The 21,590-nt window shown below is 34.4% G+C and overlaps 1 protein-coding gene across 4 annotated transcripts in view; it reads left to right on the forward strand.

Annotated features, from left to right (window-relative positions):
• Positions 1 to 13,550, forward strand: part of LOC137653799 (high affinity copper uptake protein 1-like) — a 107,529-nt gene extending 93,979 nt beyond the window's left edge. For 3 of the 4 annotated variants that reach the window (XM_068387454.1, XM_068387452.1, XM_068387453.1), the window contains exons 2-6: positions 1,400 to 1,660; positions 3,780 to 3,913; positions 4,442 to 4,531; positions 9,715 to 9,744; positions 13,329 to 13,550. In XM_068387454.1, coding sequence (XP_068243555.1) covers positions 1,451 to 1,660; positions 3,780 to 3,913; positions 4,442 to 4,531; positions 9,715 to 9,744; positions 13,329 to 13,530 — 666 coding nt within the window. In that variant the 5' untranslated portion in view covers positions 1,400 to 1,450 and the 3' untranslated portion in view covers positions 13,531 to 13,550. The remainder of the gene's footprint in view (positions 1 to 1,399; positions 1,661 to 3,779; positions 3,914 to 4,441; positions 4,532 to 9,714; positions 9,745 to 13,328) is intronic. The other variant, XM_068387456.1, reaches the window with a different exon arrangement.
• The last annotated feature ends 8,040 nt before the right edge of the window (positions 13,551 to 21,590 follow it).

Genomic DNA, 21,590 nt, shown 5'->3' on the forward strand with positions numbered 1-21,590 from the left:
TCATGTTTTCATCACATGTGTGATACTTATGGTCACTAACCTGGTCGCAATTTGTCTCTTGGTAATTTAAATCTCCTGTACGCTAAAGCCATTTCATATCCAAAACCCATTTTCTTTACTCGCTGTTTGAATATTTATAAAAAGCTGGGAGTTATTATGAAAATTTTGACTAAAATTAACAATATTGATGTTGGTAAGAATTTGTAAATATCTCTCTCTCTCTCTCTCTCTCTCTCTCTCTCTCTCTCTCTCTCTCTTCTCTCTCAATTAAGAAAAATTGTATTAAAAAAATAGGGCAATGAACAGTAAACTTTTATTTAAAAAGGAATGGTTATATGTATTTTAGAAAACAGGACAGAATTTGTAAATTTTAAATTGAAAAGTAAGATATATAACTAGCTGAGAAGAGATGGCCTGGCAGGTGCTACACTGTCACCAATGAAGGAAGGGTGTACTGTACCCTATCACTTAGCTTGGAATATATTTGAAAATGGTAGAAAATAAGAATGTTTATCCAGAGCCCGAAGACTTGGGCTAAGTTGTTCATGATCGATTCCTACAAGGGAACCACAGTGTATGAGAGCAAGTGTTTGAAAATCAACCGTACTGTAGCCACCAGCTGCATAAAAAGGAATGGCGAGGCGTGATCGTATAGGAGCACCGGAAGGTGATAGGATGTGTAACGGCTCCTTACTTATCCTACTCTTTAAAGGATTAGACTGGGTAAAGTTTATTTGGGGTGCAGATATCTATGGTTAACTTAGGATACGTCCCTGATTATACACGATATCTTCGGATAGTCGTTTTCGGGGGTTGGAACCCCGTGATACCTGACGGTAATTCTCTTGTAATATCAATCGCAGAAATATTATACTGTAGAAGTTGCCAGAAGGAACTTCCATGAGAACGACATGGCTCAAGCCCAAAAAAGGTATTTTGACGAAGGAAAAATCTATTCTTGGGCGAGGGACCTGTGTCGCTCTGTGAAATGCTCCTTAAAGCACCATTTCAAAGGTATAAATACTGCTAAATATACCAGAGAAAAAAGTTGCATGGAATGCCAGGAATATACCCAGCTTGCTCACCCTTATCCCTTAATTATTTTATCATAGCAATAGTGATTTCATTAAAGCAAACAAAGCAGCAGGAATTGTGTGTTTGAAATCATTTCGATGTTAGTTTATTAAAATAGAATACAGTAAAGTCAGGTAGAGTTTTGTTCTATCAAATAGTAGTATTGGAGAAATATATATCTGGCAGATTATTCTAGAAATTGAAATTGTGGCTTGGGAGAGAGAGAGAGAGAGAGAGAGAGAGAGAGAGAGAGAGTAATTAATTCAATTTAGCCTTATATTTCTCATTTTCCCCAGCAATATTTACATGATCCTATTTCTTGCAGGTCACCTTCGTCACCCATAGCAACAGTTAACCCTTTAACCTCATCAGAGAAATGGATCACACAGGCATGGACCACTCCACGATGGACCATTCGGGACACGGCATGGACCACGGTGCAATGGACCATTCCGGACACAGCATGGACCACGGTGCGATGGACCATTCAAATCACGGTGACATGGAGGTCATGAATATGCCCCGAATGGGTGGGCATCACATGATGCACATGGATATGGGAAATGACAGCATGGGAGGCATGAGTGTGAGTATTGCATTTATCTTATATCAAATTGTATCCATACTGTATTATGTACATTGTTTCCATCTTGTGTTACTGATTTCGGGCCGAGTCAATGGAGCGGGTAGATGTTTTATCGACGTAATGGCTCGAGTTACTCATATAACAAATTGAGTAATGAAATTCTTAATTACCCGTCCTAAAGAATCTTTTCCTCTTACTGAATATATGCTTAAACTTTGTATTCTTCCATAATCACAATGCAGTTTTTCTCTTTATATGTTCCTTTCCGGGTTTTTTTTATTATCAATTCAATGAAATTACATTGGAAAGTGAGTTTTGTTTGAAAGCATTGCTCATCCTCATCAGAGTAGTAGTGGTGACTTTTTCTGACTTAATTAAATTAATTTTTTCTTTATTTTCATATATAATTTCACCTGAGTTAAAAGAGAGTTTGTATTCTTTGCCAATGATTTCATCTATAATGTCACCTTACTTAATACGACGCTTACATATCTCGTGTATGTTTATGAAACTGATCAAGTCAAAGAACTGGTACAAAGTGTGCCAGCAGTGATAAGAAATTGCAGATGGAGTAACTATCATGTTGTTTATCGTGAAAGAAGGTAGTTGACGACTCAAACTTAATTTGAATTCATTTTGAAAGTACACTGGATGCAGGAAATTTAATAGGTTCCTTTTTAGGTCTTATCCCGTATTGGGAAAAGCCACCGTTGAAATGTTTATGATAACCTTGATTATTATGGTAACATCACACTAGTGATGAGGTAATAGATAAAAACTTATTCGATACGGTATACATTGAGTAAAAGAAGACATTATCAATTTTATAAGAAATTGAATCATTTTGACATTGTAGATTTTTCAGTGTGTGCTTACAGATGAGAAAAGGCCCATGAATATCATTAATCATATGGGGTCATTAACATCTTTATGCCAGTGAAGGATTTATTCTGGTATCAGATTGTTTAATAAAACAAAGTTTTGCTTTGGATATTTTGGAGTGCTGGCTCAGTTGAGGATGACAGTAAAAGAATAATGAAGCAGTATCACAAAGAGTTTACGCCCTTTTCTTTTTTAATAGTGTCCTTGAATGAAAATTGGTTTATACCTGGACATCCAAATACATGATGAGGTGACTTCTTCATCATCATTTAAAAGTTTTAAAGGTTGCTCATGAATGGGAGAGGCAAGGGACAGGACAATGCCCCAGAGACTGACTATACAGTATATACATATGATCAGTGCTCAATTTCCCTCTCCATGAAGCGAGGTAATCTAATCTAATAATAATACCAATTCCTTAATATCGCAAGAGGGTCTGCCCCTCTCTTTTATTCTTCTCCTGTACTTCTCTTTCTCCCTATTTCCTTAATATTTCCCATCCCGAGTACCTGCCTTTGAGCTATAAACTGGATTGTATCCAGGGGTACTCTTCCTTTCCCCATATTCCCCACTTCCCTATTCTTATCATTATTATTATTACTAAGCGAGGACCAGGGAGGGTCAAGCAATGGCTGCTGATGACTCAGCAGGTAAACCTTAGGCACCCCAAAACCCTCCATCCCTAACTCGCAAGGATTAGACGTAGCAACCATTACAAAAAACTATCGAGATTGAGCAAGTCTCAAACTCTCATCTAACAATTTGTTAGGCCGGATGTTTCCAGTAGGCTGTCGCAACTCTTATTTTCTTTTCATAGTCTGCCTGTAATGTTGCTTAACCCTTTTACCCCCAAAGGACGTACTGGTACATTTCAAAAAACCCATCCCTTTACCCCCATGGACATACCGGTACGTCCTTGCAAAAAAATGCTATAAAGATTTTTTTTTTTTCATATTTTTGATAATTTTTTTGAAAAAATTCAGGCATTTTCCAAGAGAATGAGACTAACCTGACCTCTCTATGACAAAAATTAAGGCTGTTAGAGCAATTAAAAAAAAATATACTGCAAAATGTGCTGGGGGAAAAATAACCCCTTGGGGGTTAAGGGTTGGAAATTTCCAAAGAGCCTGGGGGTAAAAGGGTTAATATATTTTTTAAATTTTTTATACGTTAAGGAAAACCCTGTATGCTGCCTAACATTTTGAAAGTATTTCTAAGTTTCCCTGTTCCATTTCAGATGTCTTTCCACTTTGGCTGCACCGAAGTCATTTTGTTCGACTGGTGGTCGATAGATAACGTAGGGGGCCTTATTGGGTCCATGATTGGTATATTTGTTCTAGCAACACTGTACGAAGGATTGAAATATTGGAGGCAAGTGAAGTTTGTTTTACCAAAATAAATACCAGCCCGATGCTATATTGTATAGATTTTTAGGTTTTCGAGATTTTCCAAATGATTGTTTATCAACCATTCCTTTTTTGTTTTCATATCCAGAACTTATTTTGAGAAATAGATACCAGCCCGATGCTATATTGTATAGATTTTGAGTTTTTAGAGGTTTTCCTAATGATTGTTTATCAACCATTCCTTTTTTGTTTTCATATCCAGAACTTATTTTGAAAAATAGATACCAGCCCGATGCTATATTGTATAGATTTTTAGGTTTTAGAGATTTCCCAAGTGATTATTATCAATCATTCCTTTTTTGTTTTCATATCCAGAACTTACTGTGTCATAGTACTACAGTACCGTACTTATGAAACCCTCTGCTTGTGTAATGTTCTCACTACTGTAATGATATTTAGTTTCTTTCTCAAAACTTGTGAGGCTGTAATCACTGTACCTGCCATTTATTCTCTTGGGAAGAAATATGTTTCATGCAGGTTTTGCATCTTGCAGGGAAGACCTGATGCGGAAAGCCATTGCAAAACAGCAATATGTTGGGAATGCGTCTAAAGGAAACTGCGGAGAAGAAAACAAGCAAATCCAGTAGGTTCCATTTTTCTTTTTCTTTTTTTTTTCACTTTGTATTATTTGCTTTTACATGTATGGGAGCACCTTTATAGAGGCATAGTTAAGATGCTTTTCAAGTTGTCTTCACAGTACAGTAATGCCTTTTCTCTAACTTCATGCTTAACTTTTTTCCATTAATTCCATATATATTTTTAGGAACACTTCTTCCAAGTGAAGTGAGGTTTTTTTTTACTTCCTGTGGTACAATTCACAATGCTGTAGCTACTTTGATGTCGTGTACTGTACTGCTGTGTTGTGTTCCATCTTTATTTCAAGATGTCTCCAAGACAAGTCTTTTAAAGTGTCAATATGATAAAGTATAGATCAGTTTGTCAGGAATGATACTGATAACTCTAAATTCATCTTCTTCAGAAATACAATTCGGTACTTATTGGGCAATTGAAAATGTTATCAATTTGCCCCTGGAGCTAACTTGAATTTTTCTTGAACAAAGGTAGTAACAGACATACCAATTTAATTTTAACCTTGATGTAGGTGATGAAAGTGAGGCAAGAAACTGATGGGGTTGTTGGTTTTATGGAAATTATATCAAAGAAAGAAATTTGTTGTAGAGAGAAAAATGATATCACATTTACGTTACCTTCAGCACCACCATATCATTTTCATTTCAATAATACTGATCGGTGTCAGGAAAATTTCTCGAAATCAATTGCGCGAAGGTAAATTTCTCGAGTTCAATTGACCGAAAAATAATTTCTCGAACTATCATTTTCTCGAATGTCAATTACTCGAAAACAAACAAGTAAACTTCTCGAACACAATTGTAAGTATCCCATAAGCTCCAAAGACCAATTTATAAAGAGGCTATTAGCAATCCTTGATGTCCTGTATGTACGGGCGTACGTATAATGCACGATACACTGGCCACCTATTTGTAATCCCTCTTTTGCGTCATAAAAGATATTAACTTTATTTTTTTTAGATAAAATAATAAATATAACCTTTGTATTTTTTTCATTCCTTCATTTACAATAGAATTTTTAACGTTTGTGTTTGTCAACCGAAAAGGATATATTTTACCATGAAATACATGAAAATTTTTCCTTTCAATTTTCTCGACAAAATAGATAGTTTTCGAGAAATATGGAATTCGAGAAAATGATAGTTCGAGAAATTATTTTTCGAGCAATTGAGTTCGAGAATTTTACTTTCGAGAAATTTACCTAAAATCATACTGATCATCTCAAGGGATCCAGTGTTGGAATAAAGTTCGATCCTGGAAGAAGATGATTGATTTCATAATGAAAAAGAAAAAGGGATGAGAAGTTAGCCTTATCCTATGGGGTCATACTTTATTGTATATTATCGTGAAAAAGCTATTTCATTTTTATCCTGAGTAATGGTGAACCAAACTGTAAATATATATTGGTAGTCTGGAAGATAATGACTTGGTATTCAGGACACTAAAGCGACAGGTAATATCTGGGGTGTATATTGTATTCTCTGAGAGTGTAGTGAAATAAAAAGGTTACAGTATTTGTACAGTAGTGGTGCATGAGGGATACAGTAGGTCATACATAGTACAAAGAGCTTGTAGAGCTGAAACTGCTATAGCTGAGGGCTGTGATTTTGTATTAATGGATCATTATTGTAATTTACTGTAGTGTGAATTCCACATTTTCCTATTCTCTTTTTTTTTTTGTTAGATTTTACTTCGTAATTTTTTTGCTCCAGGTTCTCCTACTGTTTGAAGGGATTATCTAAATGGAAGACAGCCTGTGAATAGTGGTTTTCGCACGCCTTTGTTAAATACATGACACCTACAAGGTGTTCGCGCGAGGGTTGTAACCTCTGCATTCCATGCTTTTATCTTTCTCTAGTATATTTGGAAGATTTATATTAGAAAAGGTACAAAGAAGGACTTTTCACTGGGCATCACAGGCCTCTTCCCAGAAATAGATTTTTCCTTCGTCAAAATCCCTTTTCTCAGGTTTTGTGTCCTTCCCAATATTCACTGCTCGTGAATTCCTTAGGGTTCGTAAATCTGTGACTAGCTGTACTTTTACCCATAATTTTCTCTCTCCTTATTACAATACTATGATGATGAGTACATATACGTATAATGTACTCCTTTCAAGATGTCATTTCTCTGGGACACTTTTAGCTGATGCAGTTTCATAATTACAGATATTTGCACAAATTTGATATAATTAACAAATACTGTATGCGTTTTACATAATTGTGTATCTTAATTCCAAATAAAGTTTATTTTCATAAATCAGTTTAAGATATTTGTATGGGACTTTTTAGTTTACTTTATAAAGTAGCCTTTTTATTCATGGTTGAATGTCAGTTCTCTGTCATAGATATCCTCAGTTCAGATAATAGTATTGATACCAAATTTTATACTGCTTGGGCAAAAAAAAATTCTAAGGTAAATTTATATTTCCCCCATTGATGAAGGGATTATCTAAATGGAAGACAGCCTGTGAATAGTGGTTTTCGCACGCCTTTGTTTAATACACGACACCTACAAGGTGTTCGCGCGAGGGTTGTAACCTCTGCATTCCATGCTTTTATCTTTCTCTAGTATATTTGGAAGATTTATATTAGAAAAGGTACAAAGAAGGACTTTTCACCGGGCGTCACAGGCCTCTTCCCAGAAATAGATTTTTCTTTCGTCAAAATCCCTTTATTTTAAGAACAGTCTTTGAATTTTTATCGGTCGTAAATTTTTTCATTTATATTTGTTTTTCACAAAGAAACCCCAGTGCCTGGCTTTCTTCATCTGCCGTTGGAACTGATAGTGTTAGAGAAAAGAAACCGTAAGCAAAAGAAAAAAACATGAAAATCAAATAGCTTTTGTCCTTTAGCAAACGTATTTTGATAGTAACACACTGTGGCTGAGTAAAGATGTGTGAATTTTTGTCTAGAATCAATGGCAAGTACAGTAGTTTCCACTGTTTTGAATTTGTTCTTATTTAAATACTTATGTTTTATTTTATTTTTGTTGTGTATATAAATGCAGCCAGCTCCCAGTCTATAAATCCGAACATAAATTTTTTTTACTCTTCCCAGTGAAATTTGTAACCTTTTTATCTCCTGATATATTAATGCTCTAGATAGTAACTAGAAGTGGATGCAGATAATAATAATAATAATAATAAAATAACGTAAACTAGCCCTTTTTCATAGTTTTGTAAGATGTTTCATAGAATTTTTTATTACTATCATCAGTAGTGATTGAGTACTGTAGTTGTTTGAAAGACTAGATATAAATAAATTTCAAGATAAACAGCACAGGAAGCTTAGACTGTACACTCTTGTAATATTAAATACAGTTACAGTATTTTGAATGTGACATTCATATTTTATCTTAGATTAAGGATTTAAGTGTAGGCTATAACCTTGCATATTTAGGGAAAGATATGACCTCTATTAACCATTTTGATCATACTAGAAGGTTAGGATTTCAATTTCCACATTGTTAAAGATGATTTTTTTCATTCTGGGAATTGTTGGTTGTCTGTTATATGAGCTGCGGTTCCTCAACTAGCACATACTTTCTCTCTATTTTGGGTGCATTTATCTCCTATCCATTAAGTTTATCGGTTTGCATCTACTGTTTGAAGGACGTGATAGAAATTTAGTAATGTGTGAAAACTTATACCTCTTATCGTGACCAAATCCAAGACACTTCAAAGGAAGGACATGAGAATGTAATCCAAGTGAAACTGGATTAATGAAGTTACCTGATGAAACTACGGCCTTGCATTTCTATTGCAAACCATATTGGATATTGGTTTCCATATTATAGTTCAATATTAGAATGCAAAACTTGGAGCTGGAAAAGAATAGCATTGTTTAACTATAGCGGTAAAGGATTACCGTAGTCAACCGACTGATTAATGTGTTAATTTCTGAGCTCTATGAACTAGATTTTGGAAGAAGTATATTAGCAGGTACCAGGTATTCTTATTTCTTGTACAGTGAAACTTTAGTGTTAGTCAGTCAGGTTTAAGTGTTGACACTCAGTGATATTATTTCAAATTTTTCAGTTACTCGATGCTATTTATTTATTTTCCTTCCAATTTATCTTTAAAAAACTTTAGTGTTGGTCAGTCAGGTTTAAGTGTTGACACTCTCAGCGATATTTCAAGTTTCTTCAGTTACTCGATTCCATTTATTTATTTTCCTTTAGAGTTATCTTTAAGTGTATCTATTTTTGTTTTCTAATAATCTTATATAATGGTTGGTCCCCACGTATAGTGGGATTAAGGTTTGACAACTTCTGCGTAAGCCAATTCTGTAATTTTTCAGATTTGTAGTAGGATAGTCTCTTTACTGTATTCTACTATCCGTACACCTGCATTGTATGAAGACTGTACTGTAGTTTCTATTCATTCAAGCCATTTACTGTATTATACAGTTTGCTGTAATCATACGCTTAACAGAACACCATGTAACCAAGTCTTTTATCAAAATCTCAAATCTAGTTTTCACAATTACATTTATTAGCCACATAGAAGTACTGTATCATGATCCCACATAGCCCTGTGTCTATGAATGTGGTTTTTTTTTTTTTTTTTTTTTTTTTTTTTTTTTTTTTTTTTTTTTTTTTTTTTTTTTTTTTTTTTGCAGATTGTAACCATATCTCTATCAAAATCTCAAATTTAGTTTTCACAGTTACATTTATTAGTCACACAGAAGTATCATGATCCCACATGGCCCTGTCTCTATGAATGTAGATAGCGCAGTTCACCATTAAAACCAAGATTTTCGTTATGAAACCGTCCTTATTTCAGAACACGTTGAATTTTATTTAAATGATAAAGATAATCCTGAACATTTACAGGATACAATTTATTTATATGTATAAGATAAATCTTGCTAGCTTAGTTAACATTAAGAAATGTAATTTGCTTGTTAGGTTAAACTACTCATAGTAGTAACTCTTAGTATGATGTCCATTAATTACAATTATTGATTAAAAAGGAATTTTCCATTCCCAATTATGATTTAAGAAATTTTGAAATAAGTCTTCTTTCCTCACCATGACAAAAAAAGTAGTGTGTAATCAAGTACTGAATGTTGGGTGTATGTAGGGAAATGCTTTGAAAAGAATGTATTTATATGTTGAGTTGTAAATTTGTAAATGTATAATCTATAACATGTTGTTTGTCCTCGACTTGCTTCAGGTATATGGAGCAGATTCTCATGCCTCCCAGGTAAGCAGAAATGTCTTGTAGCCTGATATCCCGGAAAATTTGGTTTGATTTGATTTGCCTACTTGCCTTACTGATCCCGCTTCATGACCTTTGCTTGTGTTAGAGTGGGACTTTGCATCTGTTTTGATTGTTTTCTGGGATGGTAACTTAAAATATCTATCATAAAGCATCAGCGTGCATCTGTGGTAACTTAAAATATCTATCATAAAGCATCAGTGTGCATCTGTTTTGATTATTTTCTGGGATGGTAACTTAAAATATCTATCTTAAAGCATCAGTGTGCATCTGTTTTGATTATTATCTGGGATGGTAACTTAAAATATCTATTATAAAGCATCAGTGTGCATCTGTTTTGATTGTTTTTTCGGATGGTAACTTGAAATATCTATCATAAAGCATCAGCGTGCATCTGTTTTGATTATTTTCTGGGATGGTAACTTAAAATATCTATCTTAAAGCATCAGTGTGCATCTGTTTTGATTATTATCTGGGATGGTAACTTAAAATATCTATCATAAAGCATCAGTGTGCATCTGTTTTGATTATTTTCTGGGATGGTAACTTAAAATATCTATCTTAAAGCATCAGTGTGCATCTGTTTTGATTATTATCTGGGATGGTAACTTAAAATATCTATTATAAAGCATCAGTGTGCATCTGTTTTGATTGTTTTTTCGGATGGTAACTTGAAATATCTATCATAAAGCATTAGTGTGCATCTGTGGTAACTTAAAATATCTATCATAAAGCATCAGTGTGCATCTGTTGTGATTATTTTCTGGGATGGTAACTTAAAATATCTATCATAAAGCATCTGTTTTGATTATTTTCTGGGATGGTAACTTAAAATATCTATCATAAAGCATCAGTGTGCATCTGTTGTGATTATTTTCTGGGATGCTAACTTAAAATATCTATCATAAAGCATCAGTGTGCATCTGTTTTGATTATTTTCTGGGATGGTAACTTAAAATATCTATCATAAAGCATCAGTGTGCATCTGTTTTGATTATTTTCTGGGATGGTAACTTAAAATATCTATCATAAAGCATCAGCGTGCATCTGTTTTGATTATTTTCTGGGATGGTAACATAAGATATCTATCATACATCAGCGAAAACTGGATATGATGAACATGAAAAGCTTTTTTGAGGTCTTTGATTAACTATTAACTTAGGGTACCACATGAATTTTGATTAGGAAACCTTGTCTCTTGAATTATTTTGAAGTATGAAGAATCAGCATATGTCTTGCAATCGGCTTATCATGAAGGTACAACGTTGATCATTTAGTTTTTAAAGGAATATAGTAAATTCATTTAATTTGATATGTGTGTGAAATTCAGTTTGTGTTTGCTCTGATCCTCTACAATGTTAATCTTTCAATAGAAAAATGATGTGTTAATCTTTCAATAGAAAAAAATTTGTGTTAATCTTTCAGTAGAAAAAAGATGTATTGGTGTCAAAACAGCTGAGCCAATGGCTTTTGTGGTATTCCTGTTACTGTATTAAGTTTACAGAAACATAGATTCTTGAAAAAAAATAGTATTCTTACAGAATATCATCTCAGATGGACCCCTTGATTCTTAACAAAATCTAGTACAGGTACTGTATTCTCACAGAATATTATCTCAGGTGGACCCCTTGATTCTTAACAAAATCTAGTACAGGGTATTCTTACAGAATATCATCTCTTGACAAAAATTAGCATTCTTACAGAATACTGAATAGTCTTAGACTGACCCTATGAAATTATTTTATGGTTTTTACAAAAAATGAAATAGAAAAAAAAGAGTATGCATTTCATTTGTTAAGTTAAAGGTAATGAAACTGCGATTGAGAGGAAAGTCTTTTTTTCTCATTTTTAGGAAAGATAGTATCAATACATAAAAGCAATATTTTTCCAAGTAACATTATCCTTATAATATGATATTGTAAGTATGCTTAAATGCCAAAATTGTATCACTTGGCTTGGTAAATCAGTCGACATTGTATTTTGGTACTCTGAACAATGAGGTTTTCACGAAAGTAGTTTTAGATTTTGAATAGCAAGTGGCCTTTAGTATTATAGGTGTAATTCTTTAACATATATCCTTTATGCCCGTATGCGTTGGTGTGTATGCATGATATAGTACAATCTGTTTTCTTTCTTCTATTGAACATTACCTGGTAAGTTGTGCTTGCTTTTTATTTGCTGTTGAGAAGCATGAATTGTAGTTATATATCGCTGGTTCTTTAAAGGAATCCATATTACGCATGTGATTTATTTTTCTCAATAATAATCTTCCTGGCTGAGATGATTACATTAAAGATTTTTTGACAAATATTTTTCTGGGAAAGCAGGTATCTAGAAAGATATTCTATTTTTGCATATGTGGATGGCTTATATAATTAGCATCTTGAATGGTCAAATTTATTGCCTATCTACTTTCATTAAGTTTATGCTTGGTGTTCATTTCTGCCTTGTATGGAAGCAAAGGTTTGGTGTATGCATGGCTTTATAGTTGATTGCGTAGTAATGCTTGCATTTTGTAAATTTAGTTTTTAATAGATGAAGTTTCAATAGCCTTTACAGTACATGATTTTCCTATTCAGACGATATTTAGAGTTACTGTATGTGAATGTTAGTATTCCATTGTAATATTTTTTCATGACTAAAGAAATGTATAGTTTACCCTTTTTCTGTTTTTGAATTGCTATTTTAAATTAGTTTATATATTAATTTTGTAAACTTAAAAAAGAAGTTAACTATTATCAAGTAATTTACCATAAATATTTACAGCCCAAAGACTTTTGTAAATTAAATCTTATGGTGATGGAATACTTATGGTTTATGTTGCATATTGTGTACAGTAGTTTATACTTGCTTCATCTGAAACTTACAGTACTGCTAAGCCATGCTAAGTTGTAGTACCAACATATGTTATCATAATTTTGATATGATTTATGAAACCCAATAAAGGGATTTTGACGAAGGAAAAATCTATTTCTGGCGAGGAACCTGTGTTGCCCAGTGAAATGCTCCTCTAGCACCATTTCTAAGGCATAATTACTGCTGAATATACCAGAGAAAAGAGAGATGCATGTAATGCCAGGAATAAACCTAGCTCGCTCACTCTTTGAGTGTCGATATAGATAACTGGGGCGTGATAGAACCATGACCATAGGTCCCTCTCCAATTAGACCTCTCCTTCATCAAACCCAATAAAAGATTTGTATTACTGAAACCCACGTTGATCTATTAACCCTTTTACCCCCTGGCTATTTGGAAATTTCCAACCCTTAACCCCCAAGGGGTTGTTTTTTCCCAGTACATTTTGCAGTATATTTTTTTTAAATTGCTCTAACAGCCTTAATTTTTGTCATAGAGAGGTCAGGTTGGTCTCATTCTCTTGGAAAATGCCTGAATTTTCTCAAAAAATTATCAAAAATATAAAAAAAAATATTTTTATAGCATTTTTTTGCAAAGACGTACCGGTACGTCCTTTGGGGGTAAAAGGGTTAAAGAAGCAGAGGTGATACTGAAGTCGAGATCCTTCCACGCCAAGAGTTTATTGAAATTAAAAAGTGTTCACTCTCCTCCAGGGTCAACATGCTCAGCGCACCTCACGCCATACAAACGCTACTGCACATGCTCCAGATGATCGTCAGCTACTTCCTCATGTTGATCTTCATGACGTACAACGTGTGGTTGTGCATAGCGGTCGTCCTCGGCGCCGGACTCGGTTACTTCTTGTTCGGATGGCGAAAAGCCACAGTGGTTGATATAACTGAACATTGTCATTAGTGTTGTGCAAATTGAGATTTTTAATAAAACTGTATTTTATCTTTGTAAGTGAAGTGATATTCATCCAATTTCATATGATCGTATGCCTCGGTGACAGCTTTGCTGTGAGGTTTTACATTCTTCTTAAAATGTTCAGCTTTTTATAACATATTTTATCACAGTTAACCTTGATTATTACAATGAGATATGCTTAGAGTTTGAGATATGATGCTTAGAGTTTTGTTACCAGTTAGGCCTGCAAGATCACCAGTATTTGATAAAGTTGTATTTTATAAATCAATACTGTATAATACAGTATAGGCAGTAATTAGAAATTAAATGCTAATCTGCATTTTATAATTAAATTTAGCAATTTCAAAGATAAGTTTTCAATCCAGAATGTGAACTTTTAACCAGCATACAAAATCATAAGCATGTATTTTGTAATTCATCCATCATGCGTTAGTATAATTTTTGAATACGTTGAAAGACATCCAGGTTTTGCTTCGAGTATAACACTATATCATGCATAATTACAGGAAATTTAACTGTGATATAGTCTAGACATTCATTTCCTCTTGCTAAACAAAACTGCACAATGATTTTATAGTACAGTACTGTATATAAGAAAAAAAATGACTTGCTTTTACAAGCTTAGCATAAAATCAAGAGGCTGCAACCTTAGTTAATTATACGATGACATCCAGTGCAGTTCTTTCTCCATGAATTTGAAAAGAATGCATTTCCTCATTTATATTATCTTAAGTATTTCTTAAGTTGTGCTGTATTAAAGCCTCAATTTACAACCTTTTACTTATGATTTAAAGATCTTACTGTAAGTAAATGCAGTTTGTATGTACAGTACTCGGTCTATTAATTTGGATTAGATAGGCATTTATGATGCTACCCAAATTTTTTATTATTAGTGAGAGCCGAGATGAATTTAATTTCGCATGAAGTCTACTTTTGCAAAAAGGACCGTTAATATATGAAAATATTTTGCTTTAATGAAGAGCTTTTAGATATGAGGAAAAGGACTGCATACAAAAGCAGACTAAGAGAAAATATCATTCACAGAAAATGATGTTTGATTCTGTTTCACTTTGGGATTGTTACATCAATTTTATTGTTACGCAAGAGGAGCTTATATGTGAGGAGTGCTGTACTGATACTTAGAGAATAACAGGGAGATTATTTCCCAAAGTGTGACAAGAAGTTATCACATTGCCAAAATTCTAAAATGTGAATACTAAGTTTCATTGTACTTAAATTTTCTTGCCTATATTTATGAATTATTACAATGTATCTGCAAACTTTGACTTCAGGTGAAGAAAACTTATATTATGTAATATCTTTTTATTGCTGATGGTGTAATTATAATTACATGGAACTAGTTTTGATAATATTGGTGCAATTAAGTCTGGAATCCTGATAGGATATGTAGCATGGAAGTACATGATAATACAGTACACTATTTTACATTACATTTAAGATATTTTTGTTATAAACTATTTGTTTCCTTATCCTCTGAGTTACTGTACTCTTATTCTTGGTGCTTGAGAGTGTTGAATACATGAAAAATTATTTATACTGTGGTACCTTGGAGATCGAACATAATTCCAAAACCGTGTTAAAACATAAATTTATTTTCCATGTAGGAATTAATTGAAGTATTATTGATTGGTTCCCCACCCAAGGATGCTCCTGCTATGGGTAATTTTTACACAAAGTTTACAATACTAAAATACGATAGTGTAGATAAAAGCATAACTAAACGAAGAAAAAGTTATTAAAAGAATGAATAGATAAATATAACTGAACTTCACTTTACCTGTGCTAAGGAGAGTGGATGGCTTTAGTGGAAGGTTATGAAGAGCGTAGGAAGAGGAGGTGTTAGGAGTCATTTGGAAGAGGAGTTCCCTCCTTTCTATTATGTATTTTTTCTGGTGTGGTGGCCTATTGAAAATGTCCCTGCTTGGCATCCTGCTGGGCGAGAGATTGAGTCCCTCTCAGACTCAATAGTTTCTTGTAGTGTCTGCAACCTCACCATCCTATTGAGCTAAGGATGGAGTGTTTTGGGGAGCCTGTAGGTCTACCTGCTGAGTCATCAGCAACCATTGCATAACTCTCCTTGGTCCTATCTTTGGTGGAGAGGGTGCTTGGGCACTTATCATATGTAAATATGGTTAGTCTCTAGATCATTGTCCTGCTAAGGCATTCTCACTGTCCCTAGCCCCTGCCATTCATGAGTGACCTTTAAACCTTTTGGCTGTAGTTCATTTGATGGCCTGTTTACTAAAAACAGGTCTAGAGAGGTTTGTCTCTGCCTCCCTTTTAAGAGATTTCTAAAATGATTTATTGCATAATCGTTCTCTGCAGACTACTACCATATGTGGATGATATTTTCCTCAGCAGCTACTTTGTTTAAACTGGCACCCTCCCTATGCTTTGCAACACTATGAATGCCACCATCCTTTTAAAATTTATCAAACTACCCTCCCCTGAATTTTTACTAGACTATGATTATCACTTTTTCCCGAGGTGTCTGAATGAATTTTCTTCCCTTTACACAGGCTTGTCACTTAAAGACTATCACCCACCGAGTGTTTTTCATTTATCCAAATTAATAGCAATGTCCTAACTTATGGTCTTATTTCTTTGTTTAGATAGAGAGGATACTTCTTTCACCACATTTGCTTTTTCAATGACTTCTTTATATTTCAAAATCGTGCAGATTTTTAATTTTGGTATATCATACTTTTCCAATGTCAGTTATGCAGATGTCTCTAAGTTCTATAGTGCTGCTGAAAACCTTTGTTTTGGCTTATCACTGCTGTTACTAACCTTTTTATGAGCCATTGTGTAAAGATGATCACTAGAAACTAAAATAAGGAAATCAATGAAAAAGCTAACAGAATAATGTTTTTCTCCTCTGAACTGGGGGAGAGCTATGCATGAACTGGTTCAATTGCCTTTATCTCGGACTCGTCTTTTTCCTTGGCTAAGCGTCTTGACCCATACAGGATGCTTCAAGTTGTTTGACCTCCGAAGTAGAAAATTTTTTTAAATAGTTTCCAATTACTGGATTGTTTGAGTTTTGGGGCATTTGATCTCCAAGGTAGTACTATTACTAGGGTCTATGTAAACATAGCTTTTTATACCCTGAAAAAAAGTAGAAATTTTGCATTGCACTATCAAATAATTTCATGTTTACATTTTCATGAGCATTATTACCTGCCATGCATACAACGCATCTGTATTTGTTTTGTAATGTATAGAATTTACAGATGTGTAAGGTGTTCAGGTTAGCTTACACGCTCCTTTGCGTTGGAAGTTTCAGATAAGAATGAGAAAGAAAATAGATTTGTTTTCACTACGATCATTATTATTGCTGTTTTTTGTAAGTCATTAGAGAGCAATACCATGATTTGTTATATAAAAGTAACCAAGAACATTTGTACGTTTCAAGTGTATTTGACTTTGGTAGGCCAAGTTTTCAACTGCAGATTCTGATGATTTTTTTTTATATTTTCAAAGGGATTTACACTACATATCTGTGATTTCAGTATATATACATCATGTATATACTGTACTTGTTTATCTATTTGTGTATATATATATTATATATGTATGTTACCTAATGAAAAGACAAAATCATATATTGGAAACAAGTGATGTAGTACTGTATTGCAAAAATAACCAGTACAACGCACATCTCGAGCACACTTGTGATTTAGTGTTGATTCCTTTTGTAAGATGCAGTCCTTAGCTAGGTCAATCTAACCTTATTGTGAATGAAGAGGGGCATTATACCTCCTAGGTGCCTTCTCACTGGTGCAAAAGTCATAGGGCCCTTCCACACGTAGGGCATAGCAGGGCGGGCATTCTGATTCGCCTGTAATTCTTTTGCTTTGAAACAGTGTTACCAGATACAGTGAACCCTCGCTACTTCGCGGTTCGACCATCGCGGATTCACCACTTCGCGGATTTTTTTCATAACCAATATATATATACATATTGGTAATAACAAAATCAACATACTGTACTGAATAATCAATATAATCGATGCAAAAACTAACCTATACACATGTGTGTACAGTAAATGCGTTTGTTTCTTCATTATGATCAGAGAAACGTAAACAAAACATTGGTTGCCATTTTTTATCGTGCTTTTTGGCGTGTTTAAGAAACGCATGATATAAAATTGCCTTTAATATTTGTGCCTGTTTTAGTTTAGGGTACTGTAGTACATGCATTAAGTGTTCTGTACATTAAAGGGTAGTTTGTTAACAGTACTACGTACAAGGGAAGGTTTTAAAAGTCTGAATATACATGTTAAATAAATAGGTAAATATGGTGTCACTACTTCGCGGATTTTCACCTATCGCGGCCGGGTCTGGAACCTATCTACCGCGATAAACGAGGGTTCACTGTAAAACAGTCCAATACAGTCAGTCGGCAAAGGCAGGAGAACCTATGACATGGGCCAGGCAGATGGCAGAGTGCATTCATAGTAGCGTCTGACAATAGTCAGGCACATATCCAGTGCCTCAACAATACCCACTTCAATGGATTGCTCATCGTTTCCTCGTCTCTGATGCCATCTACACTCATGATCGTCACCCATACAACAAAATTGGTAACAGCGTCTGCCCGCCGTGTATTTGCCCCTCGTTTGGAATGGCCTTAACCCTTCTTTTTTAATATTAAAGAAAGTTATTTGTTCTAATGGTTGATGAACTATCCTTATCAGAATGGATATAGTGTGAAGGATACGCTTCTACTTGTCTTTGATATTCTATTAATCCCATATCTCGAAGCCTTTATTTTTATTCTTGGGATTTTTTCATCCACATTTTTGTTCAACTTACTTTTGAGCATTTCCAATTTACATGAACTTTCAGGGACCAAGTTTGGTTCTTTTATGGTGGAAAAGAGTATATGATGTTAATCCTGTTGATTTTTTTTACCAAAGAGTTTTATGCTTTCCAGAAAAGAGTAATTTACTGAGCAACAAATCTTCTACTTCAATTTGTGCGTCGCACTTTGATCACCTGCACTGAATTTTAACCTCGGTGGAAAATGTTCTTTTCATATCATTTCATAAACTCCAGTTATACAAGTCATGGGAGTTCAATTGGCATTAAGCATTTAAGATTTGCTTTTAGTTGTGTTCATATTTGTGACTAAAATTAAATAAGATAAATTTTTAATGAAAAACAAATTATATTTAGTGCCTTTATAAACGAATTTATTATGTTTGAGAACATAATTTTTTTTATTTTGTGTTAAACCATTATTTTAGTAAATGAAATCACAAAATTGTAAATTATAGTAGAGTTTATCTAAAGGTGTAGTTTTATGTAATAAAGACTATTAGATAAATTGTGTATAGTATTGAATCCGTCCTTGTTTTTTCTCCAGAGTGAAGATCTTAACGTGAAAGTGAGTAAAGTAGAGAAAAAATATAGATGTGTAAAGATGGCAATCAACCAAAGGAAGAGGTATCAATCATTCATCTCTAGCTTATCACTAGCCAAGAGATTAGAGTACAAGAAGATTGCCATTTTTTTATGATTTACTTGAGAATTTTATCTTCAGAGATTTTCACAATAATTCACAAGGTACTCAGACTGTTTTGGACACTGTAGTTACAGAAATTTTTAAATTTATCCTTGAAGGAGTATTTCTGATCTCCTTGGAGACTGAAGCCATTTGGCCAGTCTCAATAGCATACCAAAGGCTAAAATAATTTTAAAAGCTGATAATTTTGTACAGTAATTGCTTATTAATGTGATCCATTACTTTAGTTTGTTACATTCTCTTACATTAGTAGTATCTAGAAAATGTAATTCTCCATAAGTAGATTGCACAGTATTCATCTTGAAAATAATTGTGCATATTCAGAGGCTATTGTAATCTTAATTTGAAAATGTAGAATATTGATTGTACAGTAGTTATTTGGTGCTGCTGCCTGTTTTGCATGTTGCAGAAGTTTTTCTTACATTGGTAGTATAAAAAAATGGTTAAAGGCATACGTGGAACAAGGTGGATTCCAAAGGAATTAACAGGATTCGGTTTTGAATTGAATAAAAGGAAAGACACGTATTGTGAAATATATCGGTATGTTGCCAGCCACTATCACAAGCAGCCATTCAACATTATGTAAATTTTGCTTTATATATATATATATATATATATATATATATATATATATATATATATATATATATATATATATATATATATATATACAGTATTGTCATTGGAGTAGACAACAAATGTTCTGGTGTACCCAAGGTCTACAGATATATTTTGTTATTCAACACCTGATGAATGGTGACATTCAAATATATCCAGACAATATATTGTCAAATATTTATTGATAAAAACTAAGTCTAGTTCTTATGCTTATCTGAAGCTTCTGTGCCCTTCTTTATAAAGAATGGCATGAAAATAGAGTAATGAATTAAGTCCTATATACTTACTGTTAAGGCCTTCATACAACATGAAGAGCTGTGCCAGCATTGGTTTTTTGGGAAATATCAATCTTCTTATATTTATAACCTAATAACATTGTTTAATGTGTGTTTTGTGTTGTCAATGGTACCAGTAGATTGGGTCTGTGCATGTATTGTACCACTATATAAGGGTAAGGGAGATGTGCATGAGTGTTGTAATTCAAGAGGTATTAGTTTGTTGAGTGTAGTTGGAAAAGTGTATGGTAGAGTACTGATTAATAGGATTAAGGATAAAACAGAGAATGCAATCTTGGAAGTACAGGGTGGTTTTTGAAGAGGTATGGGTTGTATGAATCAGATTTTTACAGTTAGGCAGATATGCGAGAAATATTTAGCAAAAGGTAAGGAGGTGTATGTTGCGTTTATGGATCTGGAGAAAGCATATGATAGAGTTGATAGGGAAGCAATGTGGAATGTGATGAGGTTATATGGAGTTGGTGGAAGGTTGTTGCAAGCAGTGAAAAGTTTCTACAAAGGTAGTAAAGCATGTGTTAGAATAGGAAATGAAGTGAGCGATTGGTTTCCGGTGAGAGTGGGGCTGAGACAGGGATGTGTGATGTCGCCGTGGTTGTTTAACTTGTATGTTGATTGAGTGGTGAGAGAGGTGAATGCTCGAGTGCTTGGACGAGGATTAAAACTGGTAGGCGAGAATGATCATGAATGGGAGGTAAATCAGTTGTTGTTTGCGGATGATACTGTACTGGTAGCAGACACAGAAGAGAAGCTTGACCGACTAGTGACAGAATTTGGAAGGGTGTGTGAGAGAAGGAAGTTGAGAGTTAATGTGGGTAAGAGTAAGGTTATGAGATGTACGAGAAGGGAAGGTGGTGCAAGGTTGAATGTCATGTTGAATGGAGAGTTACTTGAGGAGGTGGATCAGTTTAAGTACTTGGGGTCTGTTGTTGCAGCAAATGGTGGAGTGGAAGCAGATGTACGTCAGAGAGTGAATGAAGGTTGCAAAGTGTTGGGGGCAGTTAAGGGAGTAGTAAAAAATAGAGGGTTGGGCATGAATGTAAAGAGAGTTCTATATGAGAAAGTGATTGTACCAACTGTGATGTATGGATCGGAGTTGTGGGGAATGAAAGTGATGGAGAGACAGAAATTGAATGTGTTTGAGATGAAGTGTCTGAGGAGTATGGCTGGTGTATCTCGAGTTGATAGGGTTAGGAACGAAGTGGTGAGGGTGAGAACGGGTGTAAGAAATGAGTTAGCGGCTAGAGTGGATATGAATGTGTTGAGGTGGTTTGGCCATGTTGAGAGAATGGAAAATGGCTGTCTGCTAAAGAAGGTGATGAATGCAAGAGTTGATGGGAGAAGTACAAGAGGAAGGCCAAGGTTTGGGTGGATGGATGGTGTGAAGAAAGCTCTGGGTGATAGGAGGATAGATGTGAGAGAGGCAAGAGAGCGTGCTAGAAATAGGAATGAATGGCGAGCGATTGTGACGCAGTTCCGGTAGGCCCTGCTGCTTCCTCCGGTGCCTTAGATGACCGCGGAGGTAGCAGCAGTAGGGGACTCAGCAGTATGAAGCTTCATCTGTGGTGGAAATGTGGGAGGTTGGGC

The sequence above is a fragment of the Palaemon carinicauda genome, chromosome 14 (assembly GCF_036898095.1).
Source record: "Palaemon carinicauda isolate YSFRI2023 chromosome 14, ASM3689809v2, whole genome shotgun sequence".
Lineage (NCBI taxonomy): Eukaryota > Metazoa > Arthropoda > Malacostraca > Decapoda > Palaemonidae > Palaemon > Palaemon carinicauda.